General features: G+C 41.8%; 1 protein-coding gene across 1 annotated transcript in view; it reads left to right on the top strand.

The window, feature by feature from the left end:
- The window catches only part of PPP6R3 (protein phosphatase 6 regulatory subunit 3), a 134,174-nt gene that overhangs the window by 91,899 nt on the left and 23,222 nt on the right, over positions 1-19,053 (top strand). The window contains exons 15-18 of the mRNA XM_065404344.1: positions 422-507; positions 6,134-6,220; positions 10,355-10,452; positions 12,948-13,002. Coding sequence (XP_065260416.1) covers positions 422-507; positions 6,134-6,220; positions 10,355-10,452; positions 12,948-13,002 — 326 coding nt within the window. The remainder of the gene's footprint in view (positions 1-421; positions 508-6,133; positions 6,221-10,354; positions 10,453-12,947; positions 13,003-19,053) is intronic.

Below are 19,053 nucleotides of genomic sequence, written 5' to 3'. Positions count from 1 at the left end.
ACTGAATCAAGTATCTTCTTCTGGAGAATGGCTTATTTACACAGGTACTTCTAGAATAATTACTCTCCAGCATAGGCCTTCTCAGTCTCAGCTATCCCTTGTGTTCCTTCTTGCAGTGTTAATCTTTCCCAAGTCCTCACGTGCTCGAGGTTACTCCCACATTCCTTATACTCATGTACAGTTACAGGCTTACTGCACCGGTGAGCCATTGAGATTGTCATCTAATAGACTGGAAATGTCTACCTGAAAACCACACCTTGTTAGAATAAACAGTGCCTGAGAAAATTTTCAATTGTATGTATAGCATAACATGTTCTGCAGTGATTTTTGCAAGTTTAATTTTGGGAGCTGAGAAGAGAGTGAAAACTAACTGCCTTGAGTGATATTGGTACTAAAACTTTTCCCCTCCATTTTACTCTAGAGCTTCCAGATGATGTCAGGGAGCGATGGGAGACCTTCTGTACAAACTCCTTAGGAGAAACTAACAAAAGGAACACAGTGGATCTAGTAGGTTTTGTAAGATGAAGTTTGAAAAGTTACTGCTGTTATAAGGACATCCTTTTCCCTTCCCATGTGTCAGGGATATACAGTTGCAGTGCAGTCTTTTCAGCCATCATGCTTCTCAGACAGAATGTCAGCAAACCTTTCCAGTAGCTGCACTGTGGAATTGGCACCTCCCTGTTTCCTTTGCAAATATGGCTGCCTTATTGGCACTTTAATATGGTTTTGCAAGGGTGTTTGGAGTTGGGCTCATATTGTATTGCACCTCACTCTTAAAGTACCACGCAACAGGAAGATGTTACTTTGCAAGTCCAAAACTGCTTGAAGAATTGAGACTAAAATTGCTGAAGCTGGGGTTTTTCATATACAGTATGTAAGCAAGCCTACATACAGTTAAAGTGAAACTGCTTCCTGCATCATTGAATGATGCACACAAATACCTACCTCACTTTTAATGAAGAAATATAATTTTGCCTTGATTACAGTCCTGTCATGACTATTTTGTTCTGCACTGAGTGATTCAGAGATTACATTGGCCTTTTAAAGGCTAAACACATCTAATTGTGAGGTGCAGAAATAGTCTTAAACAGAGGCAGCATTTTCTGTTTGTTATATTTAAAGTCAAAAGTGTCAGTGTATCAGCAGTCAGGTCCCTCAATTCAAAGTAGGACAAACTTGATTTTTTTTTTTTTTTTTAAACTGAGGTGGTTGCCTACTTGGGCCTCATTATAATTGTGTTTTGTTTTTTTTAATTTCTCCAAGAATCACTGGTTTATTTGTGGGTTCACTAAGTGGCAATTATACATCACTAATTTGGACCAAAAAATGAATAAAGATTGTTAAATCTGTTCTTAATTTATTAAAATTTTCACGTGAGAGTACAACAATGCAAGATTCGCAGCAGAAGGCCATGTGTGAAATAAAAATAATTCAGAACCCTAGAGTTGCCTAACAAAGGCATAAAAACAATGAATTCATGGGGTTTTCTGATATCTGTAATGGATACTAGTCAGAACTGCATTGGATATTTATTCAAGAAAACAATGCATCCTACTGGGGAAGAAACATGATTTTTTTGGATCTATAGCCTTATTGGGAACGGCCAGGTCTGCAGTGTGATTCTGATCCAACTTACCTTGATAGCCTCCTGACATTTAGAAATGTTGCATAGTTTAGGTAAATGTGTGGAACCATTAAATTTCTTTGTTTGAGAAAAGCTTTTTCTTGATCCTGGGGTAAAACAACCTGCCATGATTAATAATAACCTAATCTGAGAAACATTAATCCAAAATATAGATTACTAGTGTTGTGCGGTCAGAGCCTCCAGCAGGTTTTCTTACAAGTTTTCTCTAGGTCAGTCTAAATTTTTAAGCCAGGTAGAATATTGGATTATTAACTTTCTTTGATATAGATATGCCCCATTCCTTTTAAAACTGTATATCCAACAGAATTCCAGTCAAAGTGGGGCCAGCAAAGTTTAATGCTGAACTGTCTCATGTTCAGTTTGTTTCTTGAATTAACTGCAAGACTCCTAGCTCTTCTGTAGTAGATCCCCTTGAGTCTGACAACTGCAAGTCTCTCACAAATGGGGGTCTGATCTCTCCAGGTACACTAACTGGTCTGACATAAACTCTAATTAAAATAGCACTTTTAAGCAAGTTTGCTATTGGAAGTTCATTGAAATAACTAATCATCGTAAAGATCTCCAATTTTTCATGATTATAGTATCCCTTCCATCAAAAATAAAAAGCCTTTCTTACATTATTACTTTGGGGCCTTTAACACAATTCTTATTTTGAAAATCTTAACTAGTTAAGGAAAGTGAACCCAGCCTCTCTCGTCTTATACAGCATAAGTCGGAAATTGGCTACAGTGAGTAATTTAGTGTTTCTGCAGTTGTAGTGATTCACTCATGTCTTATTTAGGCTGGTTTATTTAATTTGACTTTTTTTAAAAATAATTTTAGAATCATAGTATCATAGAATCCTAGAAGATTAGGGTTGGAAGAGACATCAGGAAGTCATCTAGTCCAACCCCCTGTTGCTCAAAGCAGGACGAACCCCCATCTAAATCATCCCAGCCAGGGCTTTGTCAAGCCGGGCCTTAAAAACCTCTAAGGAGATTCCACCACCTCCCTACGTAACCTATTCCAGTGCTTCACCACCCTCCTAGTGAAATAGTTTTGCCTAATATCCAACCTAGACTTTCCCCACTGCAGCTTGAAACCATTGCTCCTTGTTCTGTCATCTGCCACCACTGAGAATAGCCTTAGTTCATCCTGTTTGGAACCCACCCTTCAGGTAGTTGAAGGCTGCTATCAAATCCCCCCTCACTCTTTTCTTCTGCAGACTAAATAAGCCCAGGTCCCTCAGCCTCTCCTCGTAAGTCATGTGCCCCAGCCCCCTAATCATTTTCATTGCGCTCTGCTGGACTCTCCAATATATCCACACCTTTTCTGTAGTGGGGGGCCGAAAACTGGACACAGTACTCCAGATGTGGCCTCACCAGTGCCGAATAGAGGGGAATAATCACTTCCCTCGATCTGCTGGCAATGCTCCTACTAACGTAGCCCAATATGCCATTAGCCTTTTTGGCAACAAGGGCACACTGTTGACTCACATCCAGCTTCTCATCCACTGTAATCCCCAGGTCCTTTTCTGCAGAACTGCCGCTTAGCCAGTTGGATCCCCAGCCTGTAGCAGTGCATGGGATTCTTCCTTCCTAAGTGCTGGATCTGCACTTGTCCTTGTTGAACATCATCAAATTTCTTTTGGCCCAATCCTCCAATTTGTCTAAGTCACTCTGGACCCTATCCCTACTCTCCAGCATATCTACCTCTCCCCCCAGTGTAGTGGATAAGGTCTATATTTTTAAGCTTTTCTAATTTTTTTTATCAATTTCAGTTTTCACAGTTGTGCAAAATGATGGGTTTTAAGCATTCTTTTCCAATTCTCTCTTTAAATTTTCACAGTTTTGGTAAATTATGGAAGGGTTGGACAAGGGGGGATCAGACAATTGAATGAAAAATACTGAGCTTCAAAAAGACGAAACTTCGTAACTGTTAGAACACAAATTATCACCATCACATGTCTAAATATAAAACATAAATGTCCTTAAATTCAGCTCCAAATTCTCAGCAGCATTTTTCTTAATTTGCCTATCTGTAAATTTTGTTTTTTAATAGAAATATTTGTTCATTGGTTTGTTTGTGTATGATGAAATTGCAGTTTACTGACATTTACTGATTTAAAAAAAGAAATCTAATCCTTCCAAAGCCTAGTCTTATGATGATAGTGACTTTTTTTTAGCTCAATAAATTGGTTAATATACTAGATTTCTATGGAGAAAAGATATGCATTTAAAGATTAATTTGTGTATCCTAATGGTAAATTGCTCCATTCATGAGACATGAAAAATCTCAAGAAGAAAGACATTAGAACTGGTAGTGAATACACAATGGGTACTTGTAAACAACACTAGTAGCTTCTAATTTTTCTTAAACTGTAAAAACTGTTTTGCTATTGTCTTTGATAACTACTAGAGAAAGAGTTCAGATACTGGTCTTTTAATCTAGTACTTACTTGAGCCTACTGTCTGTGTTAAATGAAGAGCTTGATAAGAATCCTGAAGTGTTTTTCTTGCAGATATGCCTAAATTTGGTTTCAAGCTCATTCAGTTAGCTGGAATTTTGACTTAAATCCTCAAGTGTTTACTTTGGTTTGATTTTATTTGTGTTTTAGTTACCTGTTATTTACAGATTTACTAGTTAGAATTTAAGAAACCTGAAGTTGAACAAAAGTGATTGGGATTGTGTTTAATCCTGAACAGATGGTTTTGGTAGACTAGAAAGCAAGATCAGATGACATGATTTACTCAGTTCCATATTATAATGCCTAATTGAGGCCTAAAACAATTTTTCAAGTGAAAAATATGCTATATGCACAATCCACACTATAATTTATAAGTAATTTGCAGTTTACTGTTGAATTGTTCCAAAGATTCATTTGGTTACTTAAGTTGTTTAAAACAAGTAGTATTCCATTCCCCTGTGGGGCCGTGAATTCAAAAACATTGCATAGAAAAATCTTGCTGTTTTATTTTTACACTTCTATAATTCTTTCTTTGATCTCAGATTATGGGTAGTTTTTAGGGGGTGAAACTGATTTGTTGTTATGCATGAATTGAATGTTAAAGGTATTCTTTTTTAGGCTGTCATATTTATTTTAGAAAGTGGATAATTTGTTTCAAAATAACAAATAAAAGAATTGGTCCCTTTTCTCTATGCCAGTGTTTTTCAACCTTTTTTCATTTGCTGACCCTTAAAAAAAAGTTTGAATGGAGGTGCTGGACCCCTTTGGAAGTTCAACCTGTGGTCTGTTGGCTCCTACTGTAAAAATCATAGACTGAAAACTGATTGAACAAAATTCAACTATAAACATTGCATGTTCTCAGCACGGCATTTGACACCGAGTGAGAGAGGGCGCTAAACTGTGGGCTTCTCCAGTAATGACAACACTTCTGGGGTTTGACCTGTAGGTGGGGGTATTCACATACCTTTGATCAGATAAACGGAACACCTTTTCTTGGATCTGAAACTTTATTTTCATAGTCACCTTTCGCGGACCCCTTAGCAGGGCCTTAACCAGAGCGGAATAGCTGCCCAGGGTGCAAAATCATGGAGGTGAACAAATGGGGTGGGAAAATAATGAAAAATGGCAGGGGGCGCAAATGTGCTTGCTCACCTCGGACACTAAAATGCCTAGTTTTGGCTCTCCCCCTTAGACACAGTCTGTGGACCCCCACAGGTCCGCAGACCACAGGGTGAAAACAACTGCGCTATACAGTGTTTTAGTTTTCGTAGAAAGCATTACTAAGCCTGATCTTAGTAAAGTTACCAGGTTCTGAGAATTAATTAGGAGTTGTGGGCACTCAGCACTTCTGAGGATCAAGACCCTGATGAGTAAGTGTAAAAATGTGGGTTTTTGGTTTTTTTACATCTGTTTTTTTTCCCCCTTGTTAAATCGTCTCCTGATTTATGGGCACATAACAATTGCTATATTGGACACTGGTGAGGCAAGACGGGCTGACTCCAGCAGTGGCCAGTGCTTCAGTGGAAAGCAAATTCAGCTTCCACCCTCAAAAACAGTGTTCTTACTCAGCTATATAGTGCTGTAACTGGGTAAAAAGTGTTTTGATTCACAGTGGATGACTACTACACTTAATTGGTAGAATTGTTAATAAGCTCACCTTCATGGAAGAACTTCCTTATTAACCGGAATAATTTCATATTGTATCTAAATGGTAAGATACAGTTTTATTCCTGTGTTGTCCTATTTGGCCAGTTTGGACCTATTAAGTAGCATCTACTGAAGGAACTCTAGAGTTAGTTTTGCTAGATGTTAAAGATGGAATTATTCACCAAAGGTGTTAAACACTAATGTAATGACTAGTGACATCCAAATATAATGTTAGTGGATGAAATATATGCATTTACAGTTGAAATAGTGTGTTTGCTGGGCTAAAAATCTTCTAGTTCATATTTTTGTGATGAAATTAATGACCTTGCATAATAATTCTAATTTACACTAAGCCTTTTGTTTAATTAAATAGGTGTCTAAACTTTTTTGTCTAGGTTACTACCTGCCACATTCATTCATCCAGCGATGACGAAATTGACTTTAAAGAAACTGGTTTTTCACAGGATTCTTCTTTGCAGCAAGTGAGTTAAATTCATTTAACAGTGTTGTTCACAGGTGTGCCTTCTTTGTAAAAGTAGCTTTTCTGTGGGATTTTTGTATTTGGGGATGGGTTGTTGCATTTGATGCAAAACACCATTTGGAGAATTCGGTGGTGAAACTGGAAAGTGTATAAAAAAAAAAATGTAGGCAGTGTGCAGTTTAGAGTTCTATACATATTTATAGTTTGCTAATTGACAGTGTTACAGGATTTAATATGGTAATGCCACACAAGTGAGTGGTGTTTTTCAGAGCACCAACTAACTGTATAGCGGTCTACTTGAGTTAGCACTTTCATTTAGAAAATAGTTTTTGGAAGCACTTTTAATACTTTGCCATTTTTGATGGGTAAAGGGTGACAGCTATTCTGTACTAGCATCATTCCATTTGCAATGTACGTCTTCTTTATTCCTCTGTTGGCACTGGAGGAAAGTGAAAGCTGTCAAAATCTGAATACAGTGTACATTGATTTAGATCTCCAATCCTGAAGGTGCTATAGATTCAAGTTACTAAACAAAAGTTATTTAAATTGCTGCTTGTACCATTAGCTGTTTGTAACTGCCTCAACCCAAGTACTACAATCTGTAGTTCTTAAAGTTTATATACCTTTATCATTTATATAAAGTGCAGTTGTTCCAAAAGTTTGATTGAGGTTTTTGTTAACTTTAGAAACTATAGTTAACTTTTTCATGTCTGATATTTCAGTGATTTATTGCATCTTAGTTGCACCAATCTAGATTTGATGGGGTTGGTGTCTTCAGCAAGGTAGCAGCTTCTGTAGGAACGTGGAATCTTTTAGAAAACCCTTCATAGTCTTCAAGCACCATCTTCTGACTGTTCTTCAGGGTGAGCTCTGCCTAGACTGTCACAGCAACTGCATGTGTTTAGGTAGTTAATCCAACAGAGAACTGCAGATGGACCACTGCTGTTGCATGCTATATGGGGTAATGGTGGAACACGATATTTTTAGTGTCTTAGCAGAGTTTGTCATGAGGCTTGACAATAGAATAGAGAACTGTACCTTGATATTGTCTTCTGTAGAAAACTGAGTATGACGTGAAAGACAGTAGACTGGAGACACCATTGTGAGGAAGAGCAGATCAGTTTTCCAGAATAAGTGGAGGCACTGTAATGTCTAGCGCACTGGTAGTCTTTTCCTTCCACTCTTCTGATCTTCTGGGAACCTATTAACCTTTCTTAGGTGGGTTTGCTTTGTTTGCCAGATTTACTGAGGCCCAGACTAAAACAGGCAGCCTCCAGCTTTCTTTTCTTCAGCTTCCTTACTAAGTCCCATTCTAATGTTCGATTTCTCTCTAATGAAGAATTCTCAGTCCAGAAGTGTCTTCATTCTGTTGATCTCTGATCAGTGGAATGCCTCAGTCAGTTCAGTCGTCAGAAATAATTTTAAAACTCTATCATTTTGAAAGAAACTTTCATTAATTCATTCTCAGGACAGTTTTTTTGAAAGACCTTCCTTACTTTAAATATTAGGGGGAGAGTCTGCTGCCTCATAACTGGAAATTGGTTCTCCCAATTTGCAAAGCATGCGACAGGAAAGAATTTGTAATGCACACACAAGTAATCACAAACATTGAGCTCTTTGGGCAAAATTTAAGACTCCATCTAATCTAGTGCTGGTAAGAGTGGGAGTGATACTGTAGACCAGCTGCTGGCATTTTTACTATTGTGTTGTCTGGACCTGCTGTGAGCAACGTTAGATGACATAGTGGTAAAAATTCTGACAACCAACCAGTGTACACTAATGCTCCTACAATTGCTAACACCAGAGGAGCTGTGCTGACGCTTGTGCAGTATCATGAGATCTCCAGAAAGTTGCTGCTGTAGGCACAGTTAAGGAATAAATGCAAGTGTGCATAACTGAATATGAAAAGTGATGTTTTCCTTTTAATGGAAATCTCTCCAAATTTATCTTCAAAGACCTAAGTAAAATCTCAGGCTGCCCTAGATGATAACACCTAAAGTAGATTTGATCATGATGACTCAGGCAAAAGGGATCTTTTGGAAATTTTCTTTACGGGCCCTGGATAAGAAATTAATGCTTATAATCACTTAGGTGACTTTTTTTTTTTACTTGCCAACCGTTTTTAACTGTATTTACACAGCCTGTGCAGGCAAAATCTTTTTCTTTATTGGCTGGAGAAATCCATTCCTTTTTATAAAGTAAATCTTCAGACATGTTTCATAACTTTTCACACCTGACTTCTAACTTAATTTATGATGCCATAAAGATGTTAGGCCTGCTCTGCTATCTTTTGTAGCATTTTTAAAGGTAAAATTGACCCCCCCCCCCCCCCTTGTTTGATGAGCTTTGTTTAGGGAAGTTCATGACAAACCCTAGAGATGGTACCCCCCAAGAAGGGTCTCATGCTGTAAATCTTTCTGCAGATCCCTTTATTTTAAGGGCAACAAGCAGAAGTATATCAGTGATTCCATTCATTTTCCACTTTGCAAAGCTTGCCTTTGGCCTGTCAAAATGTCAGCAGGTTCTGACTCTTGGCTGACTATCGCTTGGAACGCTTCTCTAGCGTGCTCTTTCCCACTATTAGGCTTTAAAAGATACTGTCACTAGGATGACGTATATATTTGATAAAACAGAAGTTGCTGCCTGCACTTATTTCACTTGAAAACTGGTAGAATTTTAAAAATCTAATTGACTTTTCACCATTAATTTAGTTCTTTCATCATTCCATTTATCATTAACATAACACCTTTATGAATGTCTTCTCATCCACATGCATTCAGTAATAAGTTCTCTTCATCCATAGCTATCAAAGTACTTTACAGAGGAAGTGTTTAGTGCCTTTCTACAACCCAATAATGCTTTATATGGACAGTCAGTGCAGGAAGAACAAAGGTCTAATATTACTAGGCACAGCCATATGTTTTGCCCAACGTAGTGCTGTTTACTGTAAAAGACTTGAGGGATTGATTGGCACTTGTGAATGTTTCAGTCAAAATTCTACCTGAAACACATGCAAAAAGGCAGGCTTCTCCAGTGGCTGCTTGGATGGAGGTTCCCCTTATTCACTCCCAATCCCAGGAGTGTGGAAAGCTGCCATTGTATCCCTCTCCTTCCTCATCACTGCCCTGTTTTATCTTCCTCCAAGCTCCTCCATAATTTCCTGTCCCCAACCCAACCCTGTATTTTTTTTCCCTCTGCCATCACCTATTCCTCTATACCTTACCTTCTCAGCACCTTGCTCACCTGCTCCTTTTTAGGCCATCTCTGGCTTCCCATATTCCCACGTCCTGTCTAGCTGACTAACCATACAGTCCAGAGAGTGGCTATCTTCCCTGAGGGTAACCTGGGTTCAGTTTCATTAAAAACAATGAGTTTGCAGTCTCCCTTCAACATGCAAAGTCTGTAGAGAATGGTGACTGTTTTGGCAGAGAGCAGTTTGGCTTCAGCCCCACTGAAAATAAGTTATTTTAAATAAAGGAAATTTCACAAGTTTTAAAGCCAGTAATCTGAGGTCAATTGAGACTTTATTTAAAAACAAAAAGAACCTTAAACCCCCCAAATCTCATGAGATTTGTGATAAAATTGTGAGAGTTGGCAACATTAAATTTAGATGTGTGGTATGTCTGCATTAACTCTTTTGGTTTCCTCTTGTGTTTTCTTTTGTGTAATCAAGTGATACTGTTAGTTAGATCTTATAGTTGAGATTGATAACTTCTTACCCACACATTTTTTTTCTATTTATAACAATGCCCTGCTCTCCCCTCTTCCATGAGTCAAGTGGTTTAAAAGTTTCATGTTGACAAGGTTGAAGGCAGCTTTTCTCCTGTACCTAATAAGCTGTCCTGTCACACAGTGTGTCCTGGGAAATGCATTTGGAAAGGTGGTATTTAAGACCCCATGTACAGTGAAGATTAACTTTCCTATTAGAGCTGCTACCAAGCTGGCATCAAAGCCATCAAATGTGGGTCAGTGTATATTCAGTGGCTGAGATAATTTATAGACTTAAAACAAATTAACTTTTTATAATCCCCTGTGTTTAGATTAACAAAATTTATTTCTGGAGCAAAATGGGCAAATAGTATTCAGAGTATTATTAGAATCTTTATATCACTGTCGTTGGTCCTGGGATTGCCAGGCCTTTTCTGATTATCAGATGCAACAAATGACGTCCAATTTTATTGACCAGTTTGGCTTCAACGATGAGAAGTTTGCTGATCAAGATGACATCGGGAAGTGAGTATGACTTTATGCTGGTTTTAACTTGGGATTTTCTTCTTTATTGCATAATTTCACATTTGACTGTGTCCCAGTGATTAATTGCAGCCTTGACTGATGCCGAGCTGTCTGCATTTGGCCTTGTTTATCAGCACTAACGTGGTCAGTTCTTATACTGAGTGCTCCAGGAAGAGCAGATTAGCTTCCCTGAGCAATTTTTCAGAGCAACACTATTTCTTTCCTCCCCCCAACCCACAGTAGCTACATAAGAGAACACATTTCTTGTGGCTATATAATTAGACTTCTTAATATTAGACTTAACCTATGGATCTGTTCTCTTATTCACAAGACCATTGGCACATGGCTCTGGTGTGGGCAGAATTCATAGGTGGGATAGTTTTTAGGCATAGGAGATAGACATGGGGTATATTCTATACCATGTGCATAGCATAAATTTACTTTTCCTGGCCAAGTTGGCAGGAGCAACACATCCATGAGTGTTCTTTTCTGTAGGGGACAGTAAGGAAGGGCTTCATAAATCTATCTATGGTGAAGAGCAAAGCAGTTCAGAGATACATTTCTACAGTTAGGGTAAGTGAAGAACTTAAAAATAGGAATAGTTTTAGTCCAGGTAAAACACAACCCAAGAATCTGTAGGATGATCCCTATTTCTTACAAAAAAGTAAAATGGACCATGCTTTTGAGAATCCCTCTTGAAAAATGGAGTGAATTGGAGCTGGTGATAAGTGTTAGTTTCTATCTAATCCCCAAATTTTATTAAATTGAATTAAGTGTGCATGGTGCAAAGTATCCTTTTTAAAACAAATTTGAAAAGAATCCAAGACAGCAGTTAAATATTAAAGGCAGATTAGTGTTGTCATTACTGATTATTGATACTATTTTGTAGGACAAGCTACAGTAAGGTATGGAAAACTAATTGAGGTTGACTCCTGCCTTCTCAACAGGGAAGGGAATTATATATGAAACCTCTGAGTGTAGAGATGAAGATTCACTTTCAGGAGGTGGGATTCTGTAGAAAAGAGATCAATTTAAATTAGTTAAATAGACTTGGGTAGCAGTATTTTTGGTATACACCTGCCATAGGAGCTAGCTTACTATACTGCTTGGGTGAGTCTGTCAAGAAGATGGCACATAATTAACAAGATGCTTATATAAATATAATGCAGATCCCTTGAGGTGTGCACTCTGCCTAGATGTTATGCCTCTAGCTACCACTTATGAATTTGGTCCCTGATATCACCCATCAGAATCCACACGGCTCTCATTAAAAAAAAAAATCATATATATGAGTAACTTCATTGCTTGGAATCTTACCTACTTTCTAGCTGTAAATGCTGGCTATTCTTTAGTTACTTGCATGGTGGTTCAGTTATGTGATTCTAGTCCTTTTATGTAAAAGGAATATTGTTAAAATTGTTGGGCCTAAAAATTGATCTGCTTTGACTTTGAAGGTCATATCTAACGAACTGTAAATGCTGTTTCTCTTCTACCCCCTCCTCCAACAGATCTTTAATGCAGTGAGGATTTAGGGGAAGATTAACAAATGCACAGCTAACTTTAAACTCACTCATATACGTGCTTAAAGAGAGAATACCTGTGAATTGTCCTGAAAGGCTGGCAGACTTTCCCCCCTATTTCACACCTGCAGGAAGGGTATTTTAGACATGAGGAATACTGAATGTTTGCAGTCCTTAAGATGAAACTCTGCAGGTGGGCTCACTGTGGAGAGGTCAGTTTTTAGGCCTACAGGGACAATAAATGTTAGTTTTTTGAACTTAGTATTTCACGTGTGAAATTGTTTTCCTTGCTGTTCACTAGTCAGTAAGAAAAGGGTCATCAGGTTTTTTTGCTTAGGAAATAAGTTTACAATTAATTTTGACAATTTACATTTAGGGTCCAGTCTTGCAAAAGAATCTGCCTTGGTGGACCATTATGTCTTCAGAATCTCCCTGAAGTCAGTGGGCAGGTGTAAAATCTGCCTGCATAGATCTCTTTGATGGACTTAAGGCCTTAGTTGACAACTCAATTTTTAAAAATTTATTCTGTCAGTTTGGTAGACATTCCTTGGAACTGTGTACTCACTATTTTTCTATTGTAAAGAGAGAAAAAGAAATTGAGATGTGTGGTGTTTGACCACATGATATGCATTTAGTTAGTTTATTTGGATTTATTTTGTCCATGTATCTGATAAAAGGTAGCCATTTTTATATTATTGGCTTAACTGTCTTGTAAGATTTTGTGCATGGAAAACATCCCATGATTTAATAAATTGTTTAACTGAATGATAGTAGGAGGCATGTTTCTCCTAAACACAAAAGTTAAAACTATTTTCTTGTGTGGGAAATTGCTACTTAAGTTTTATAGTTTCAGGTACTCTTAGTATTCTTGCGCAGTAAAGAGTTCAGAATATGAAATGTCTCTTTATTTGTTGTGTAAATTGCAGCATCTTTTTTTGCTTTTAGTGCATAAATCTGTACTTTTTTTTTTTGCAGTGTGTCTTTTGATCGAGTGTCAGACATCAACTTTACCCTCAATACAAATGAAAGTGTGAGTGTACATTCCTGCTGCTATCATGACTTTTGTCCTTGAGAGAGTGGACTGCTAAACAAATAATAAAACTTTAAAACTTCTACTTGTCTTCAACCTGTAGGATGGTGGTGGGTCAAATGATTCTTTTCAGTATTATCTTTGAGGAGTAGTTCATCCACCCACTTTCTTGTAATGATGTAAAGCCTCTGTGTCATTGGGAAACTTGATCACTGCTTTCTATATCAGCTTCTGAGCAGAGCCATTTTCACTTTAAGGTATGACCAGATACAAGTGCTTCTGTTAGCCGGCTCCAAAGGAAATGCAGTAAAAAGCTGCCTGTTTGCTGTGGTAGAGGTGCCTCAGAGCTTGTCTGCACAGTGCAGCATAGCGTACTGGGGGGGGGGGGGGGGGTGTCAATGTGTTATGTGCTAACTGGCCCGTGTAAATCCATGCTGGCATACTCTAGGACAGAGGTGCTCAAACTTTTCCAAATGCGCTGCCCTGTCTGCGCACTCACACACACACACACCCGGCATTACTGCCCAGTCAAGGCTTCCTCAGCAGCAGAGGTTGGACTGAAGGCAGAGCTGCGGGAGGAGCTGGGGTTAGAGGCGGCGCTGGTCTGGGGATGGAGAGGGAATGAGGGCAGAGCTGGGCTGGGGCCAGAGCAGGGTGTGGAGTGGAGCTGGGGCCGGAGCAGCGTGTGGAGTGGAGCTGTGGGTGAGAGCAGAGCTGGGCCTGGAGGTGGAGCAGGACTGTGGTCTGAACAGGGTTGGAGACTGATCTGATCTGGGGGTGGAGCAGGGCTGGAAGCATGGCATTCCCTTCCCACCCCCCTTCCCCCAAAATGTTTCTCTGTGCCCCACACTTTGAGAACCACTGCTGCTTCTTCGAGAGATGTCCCTGTGGGTGCTCCACTCAAGCTGTTGGTGCGTCCCTGTGCCTTTGCTCGGAGATTTTTGTAGCAGTACTCGTACCACCACGGACGCGGTGCCGACATTCCACACCCTGCCTGACCCCCTGCAGGCTGATGCTGCCCTCCCGGCACCGGCACCCGTGGAACTGATTGGCAGGGAGCCAAGAAGCAAAACCCCAGCTCAGTTCCCTCATTGCAACTTCCTCTTGCACAGCCTTCACCTCACGCAGGAGCCTCACCACTCCAATTTACTCAGGCAAGAGATCTGCTGGTGTCACCTATCCTGCAGTCTCCCCTGCTGAATGCCTGTTTCTCTTCGATGGCAGAGTCAGGGTCTGAACAGCCTTCCTCCAGTGAGGAGGAAACTGGACCACAGGAGGGTTTTTCTCCGTATCAACCCTCCCATCCCCAGACCCCAGTCAACAGAGGTTTTAGAAAAATTACCTCAGCCTATTCTCAGGATCTTGCCCCCTGGGGGGTGAACCCCTGGATGGCACCACCTATGCCCTACCCACCACCATGGCAATATTGGGCACCATGGGCATCGTACCCTCGAGAACACGCGCTATGCCACCTCAACCAGGCGCAACACCGGTCTAGCACCACCACCTGACGAACCTGCCAATGACACAAGACACCAGGCAGCACCGTCACACTTGCAGGATCAACCAAGTCCTGCTCCTATTCCAGTAGAGCCGGAGGTAACGCCTGAAGAAGCCTTACTTCCCCCTTCTCCAACACCGTCGGATGACTACTCAGAATTCCAAGACCTCTTTAAAAGAGTTGCCAGTGACTTGAGAATTAACTTGGAGGAAGTCCCCGAACAACAGCATGAGTTAACGGACATCCTACAGCCCTCTTCTGCCACTAGGGTTGCATTACCAATCAACGTAGCCCTTTTAGAACCTGCTAAGTCCATCTGGCAGACTCCAGCTACAAGCCTACCTACCTGTAAACAAGCGGACCGGAAGTACTTCATCCCTTCTAAGGGCTCTGAATTCCTTTTTACCCATCCGGTTCCAAACTCGTTAGTAGTAGATGCAGCGAACCAAAGGGCCAAACAACAGTATTCCCACTCCACCCCAGCCAACAAGGAAAGTAAATGCTTGGACCTCTTTGGTCGTAAAGTATATGCATCCTCAACGTTACAATTTCATATAGCTAATTATACTGCAGTTCTTGCAAAATATGACCACAGAAACTATAATAAATTCATGGACTTTATTGACGACATCTCAGAACAGAAAAAACAACAATTGACAGCTCTGGTTTCCGAGGGACAAATCATGTCACGTACCGCTCTTCAAGCGGCCCTCGATGTAGCCAACACTGCAGCAAGATCGACCGCCACAGCAGTGGTCATGCGCTGAGGTTCATGGTTCTCCTCTTCTTTCTTTCCATTGAAGATCTTCCCTTTGACGGTGAAAAACTTTTTGCTTCCGCCACGAACGACGTGCTTCACTCAATGAAGGAGTCAAGGGCAACCCTCCGGTCCTTAGGTCTCCAGACACCTACGACCAGAAGACGGCAATATAGATACCAACCTTACCAACATCCACGCTACCCCGCATATACACAACTCCCATAGACCACAGGAGCAACAACAACAAGGCCAGAGACAAAGATTCCAGCGTCGTCGTCCCAATTCTCCGGGTCGCCTCAACCCCCTCCAACTAATAGGCAGTTTTGAAGCCTTGGTCGAGGGTTTAGAAAACAGCGTTCCCACTTCAGCCAGCACACCTATCTTTGGACACTGCCTACGACCATTCTCCCACTAATGGCAGAACATTACCTCCGACAAGTGGGTTATAGAGGTGGTTACAATTGGAAACGCCATCCCCTTCCTCTCCTTGCCTCCCACCCACCCTCCCCGTCCCTCTTCAGGGACCCTTCTCATGAGCGACTACTCCTCCAAGAAGTGCAACATCTCCTTCAACTGGGAGCAATAGAAATTGTGCCAGAACGACACAAAGGGAAGGGTTTTTACTCCCATGATTTCTTAACAGAAAAGAAAACTGGGGGATGGCGACCAGTCCTCGACCTCAGGTGGCTCAACAAATTTGTCGAAAAGCAAAAGTTCAAGATGGTTACTCTCACCACCATAATCCCAGCGCTGGAGCAGGGCGATTGGTTTTCAGCCCTCGACCTACAGGACGCCTATTTTCATGTGACTATACACCCGGCCCACAGACGCTTCCTACGTTTTACTCTTGGCTCAACACATTTCCAATACAGGGTTCTCCCCTTCGGACTGTCCACGGCCCCCCGTGTTTTTTCCAAGATCCTAGCCGTAGTTACTGCCTACCTCAGAAAACAAGGGGTCGTAATATTTCCTTACCTCGACGATTGCCTCCTCAAAGCTTCAACGTTCGACGAAGCTCTCCGATCCACACGGCTTACCGTCGATTGTTTCCTATCTCTAGGCCTGCAAATAAACAAAAACAAATCCACGTTATGCCCCACCCAACATCTGGAGTTCATAGGGGCATACCTCGACTCCCGGACGGGATTGGCATCTCTTCCACCCGACCGCTTCAACTCCATAAGCCGACTGGCCACAAAAATTCGCAACAGTCCCCAGGTGACTGTCCGAGACTGTCTACAAATACTAGGTCACATGGCCTCCTGCACTTTTGTCGTCCAAAATGCACGCCTCTACATGAGGTGCTTCCAAGCGTGGTTGGCCACGGTTTACAGACCGAATGTGCACTCTCTAAACAAGACTCTCTCCATACCTTTCCGAGTCAAAGATTCTCTACTGTGGTGGACAGTTCACTCCAACCTCTGCTCTGGAGTCCCCTTTCTTCAGGAGGCTCCATCCCTCATACTGACTACCGATGCATCTCTGACAGGCTGGGGTGCACACATGTCTCACCACACAGTCCAGGGGCTATGGTCTTCAACCGAGACCTCTCTGCACATAAATGTCCTAGAACTTCGATCCATTCGCAATGCGTGCCGTCACTTTCTTACACTAATCAGGAATCACCATATACGCATAATGACAGACAACATTGCATGCATGTTCTATGTAAACAGGCAGGGAGGAGCTCGATCCCACTCGCTTTGCACAGAGGCTATGAAGCTCTGGAATTGGTGCATTGCGAACAACCTCCGGGTATCAGCTGCCTATTTTCCCGAAGTGATGAACACCACAGCGGACGAACTAAGCATACCCTTTCCCTGGGATCACGAATGGGAGACAGATGAGAAAACCATCCACAACATATTCCGCCTTTGGGGTCACCCAACCATAGACCTTTTTGCAACTGCAAAAAACAAGAAATGTTCCGGCTTTTGCTCCAGAGCGGGACTGGGCAAACATTACCTGGGAGACGCATTCATGATCCCATGGCACCGAAACTTACTCTATGCATTTCCCCCGATACCGGTTCTCAACAGGGTCCTGATGAAAATACGAACAGACCGTGCCAAGATGATCCTAATTGCCCCGTCGTGGCCCAGACAATCGTGGTCTCCGTTCCTCACCAGAATGTCGATTCGACCACCAATCTTGTTGCCTCTCATCCCGAACCTCCTATCACAACAACGCGGCTGATTTCTCCACCCCAACCTGTCCATGCTTCACCTCAAAGCCTGGTTCCTACATGGTTCTCCCAAAGCGAACTAGATTGCTCTGAACAAGTTCAAAGAGTGCTCCTACATAGCAGAACACAATCTACTCGCACCACCTATCTACGAAAGTGGAAACGATTCACACATTGGTGTTCAGCTAAACAACTTTGTCCCACGTCGGTATCTCTCTCGCTCATACTTGACTATCTATTGGACCTTAAGCGATCCGGCCTTTCTTTCAGCTCCATCAGAGTCCATTTAGCTGCTATTACAACTTTTCATGACAAAATTGATGGTACTTCTGTTTTTGCTCATCCAATCACCAAGCGTTTCCTCAAGGGACTCCAAGCCCTATACCCAGACATTAAACCACCTACCACCCCATGGGACCTTCATTTAGTACTAGCTTGTCTAACTCAACAACCGTTTGAACCCCTAGCCACGTGTTCCCTTTTACACCTTTCGATGAAAACAGCATTTTTAGTGGTAATTACCTCTGCCAGACGGGCAGGAGAAATAGCAGCTCTTATGGCAGACCCACCATATACACTATTTTTCAAAGACAAGGTTACCCTCAGATTACACCCCAAATTTCTTCCAAAGGTGCATTCGTCATTCTACATTAATGAGCCGATACACCTACCAACCTTTTTTCCGAAACCACATGCGAACTCGTTCGAAGCCACAATCCATACATTAGATGTACGCAGGGCCTTGTCCTTCTATTTGGATAGAACAAAACCTTTTAGAAACTCTTCTAGACTTTGTCTCCATCGTGGAGTGTTCCAAAGGTACTCCTATTTCTACCCAGAGACTTTCAAACTGGATTTCTCAGTGCATCCGGTTGTGCTATCAGATGAAGAAGGTTACACCTCCAGACGGCATCAGAACGCACTCCACTAGATCTATGGCTGCCTCTGTAGCATTCTTACGCAAAGTTCCCCTGGCTGATATCTGTAAAGCAGCCACTTGGTCCTCTGAACACACATTTGTTAAACACTATGCCCTTACTCAAGGCCCCCTCTCTGATATACGTTTGGGCAGGGCTGTACTATCTACGGCATTCCTATCAGATCCGAAGTCCCTATCTCCTTGAGACACACTGCTTTTAAGTCACCTGGAGTGGAGCACCCACAGGGACATCTCTCGAAGAAGAAGAAGAGGAGGTTACTCACCCTGTGCAGTAACTGACGTTCTTCGAGATGGGTGTCCCTGTGGGTGCTCCACTACCCACCCTCCTCCCCTCTACTTCGGAGTTGGGGTAGCCTCCGTTGTAGAGAAGGAACTGAGGAGACTGGCCACGCATGCGTACTATTAAGCTAGACTCACTGCGGGGGGGCAGCCTCTGCGCATGCGTGGCCGGTACGAGTACTGCTACAAAAATCTCCGAGCAAAGGCGCAGGGACGCACCAACACCTGGAGTGGAACACCCACAGGGACACCCATCTCAAAGAACGTCAGTTACTGCACAGGGTGAGTAACCTCCTTTTTAGGAGTTCCCTAAGTTAGTACAACCTAGGGAACTTCTAGAGTATGCCAGCAGCATCTGTGTGGGACATTTACTGCGTAACATGTTG

This window comes from Emys orbicularis, chromosome 4, assembly GCF_028017835.1.
Source record: "Emys orbicularis isolate rEmyOrb1 chromosome 4, rEmyOrb1.hap1, whole genome shotgun sequence".
Lineage (NCBI taxonomy): Eukaryota > Metazoa > Chordata > Testudines > Emydidae > Emys > Emys orbicularis.
Note: the sequence above shows the minus strand (reverse complement) of the source record. Positions and strands in the feature narration are given on the sequence as shown.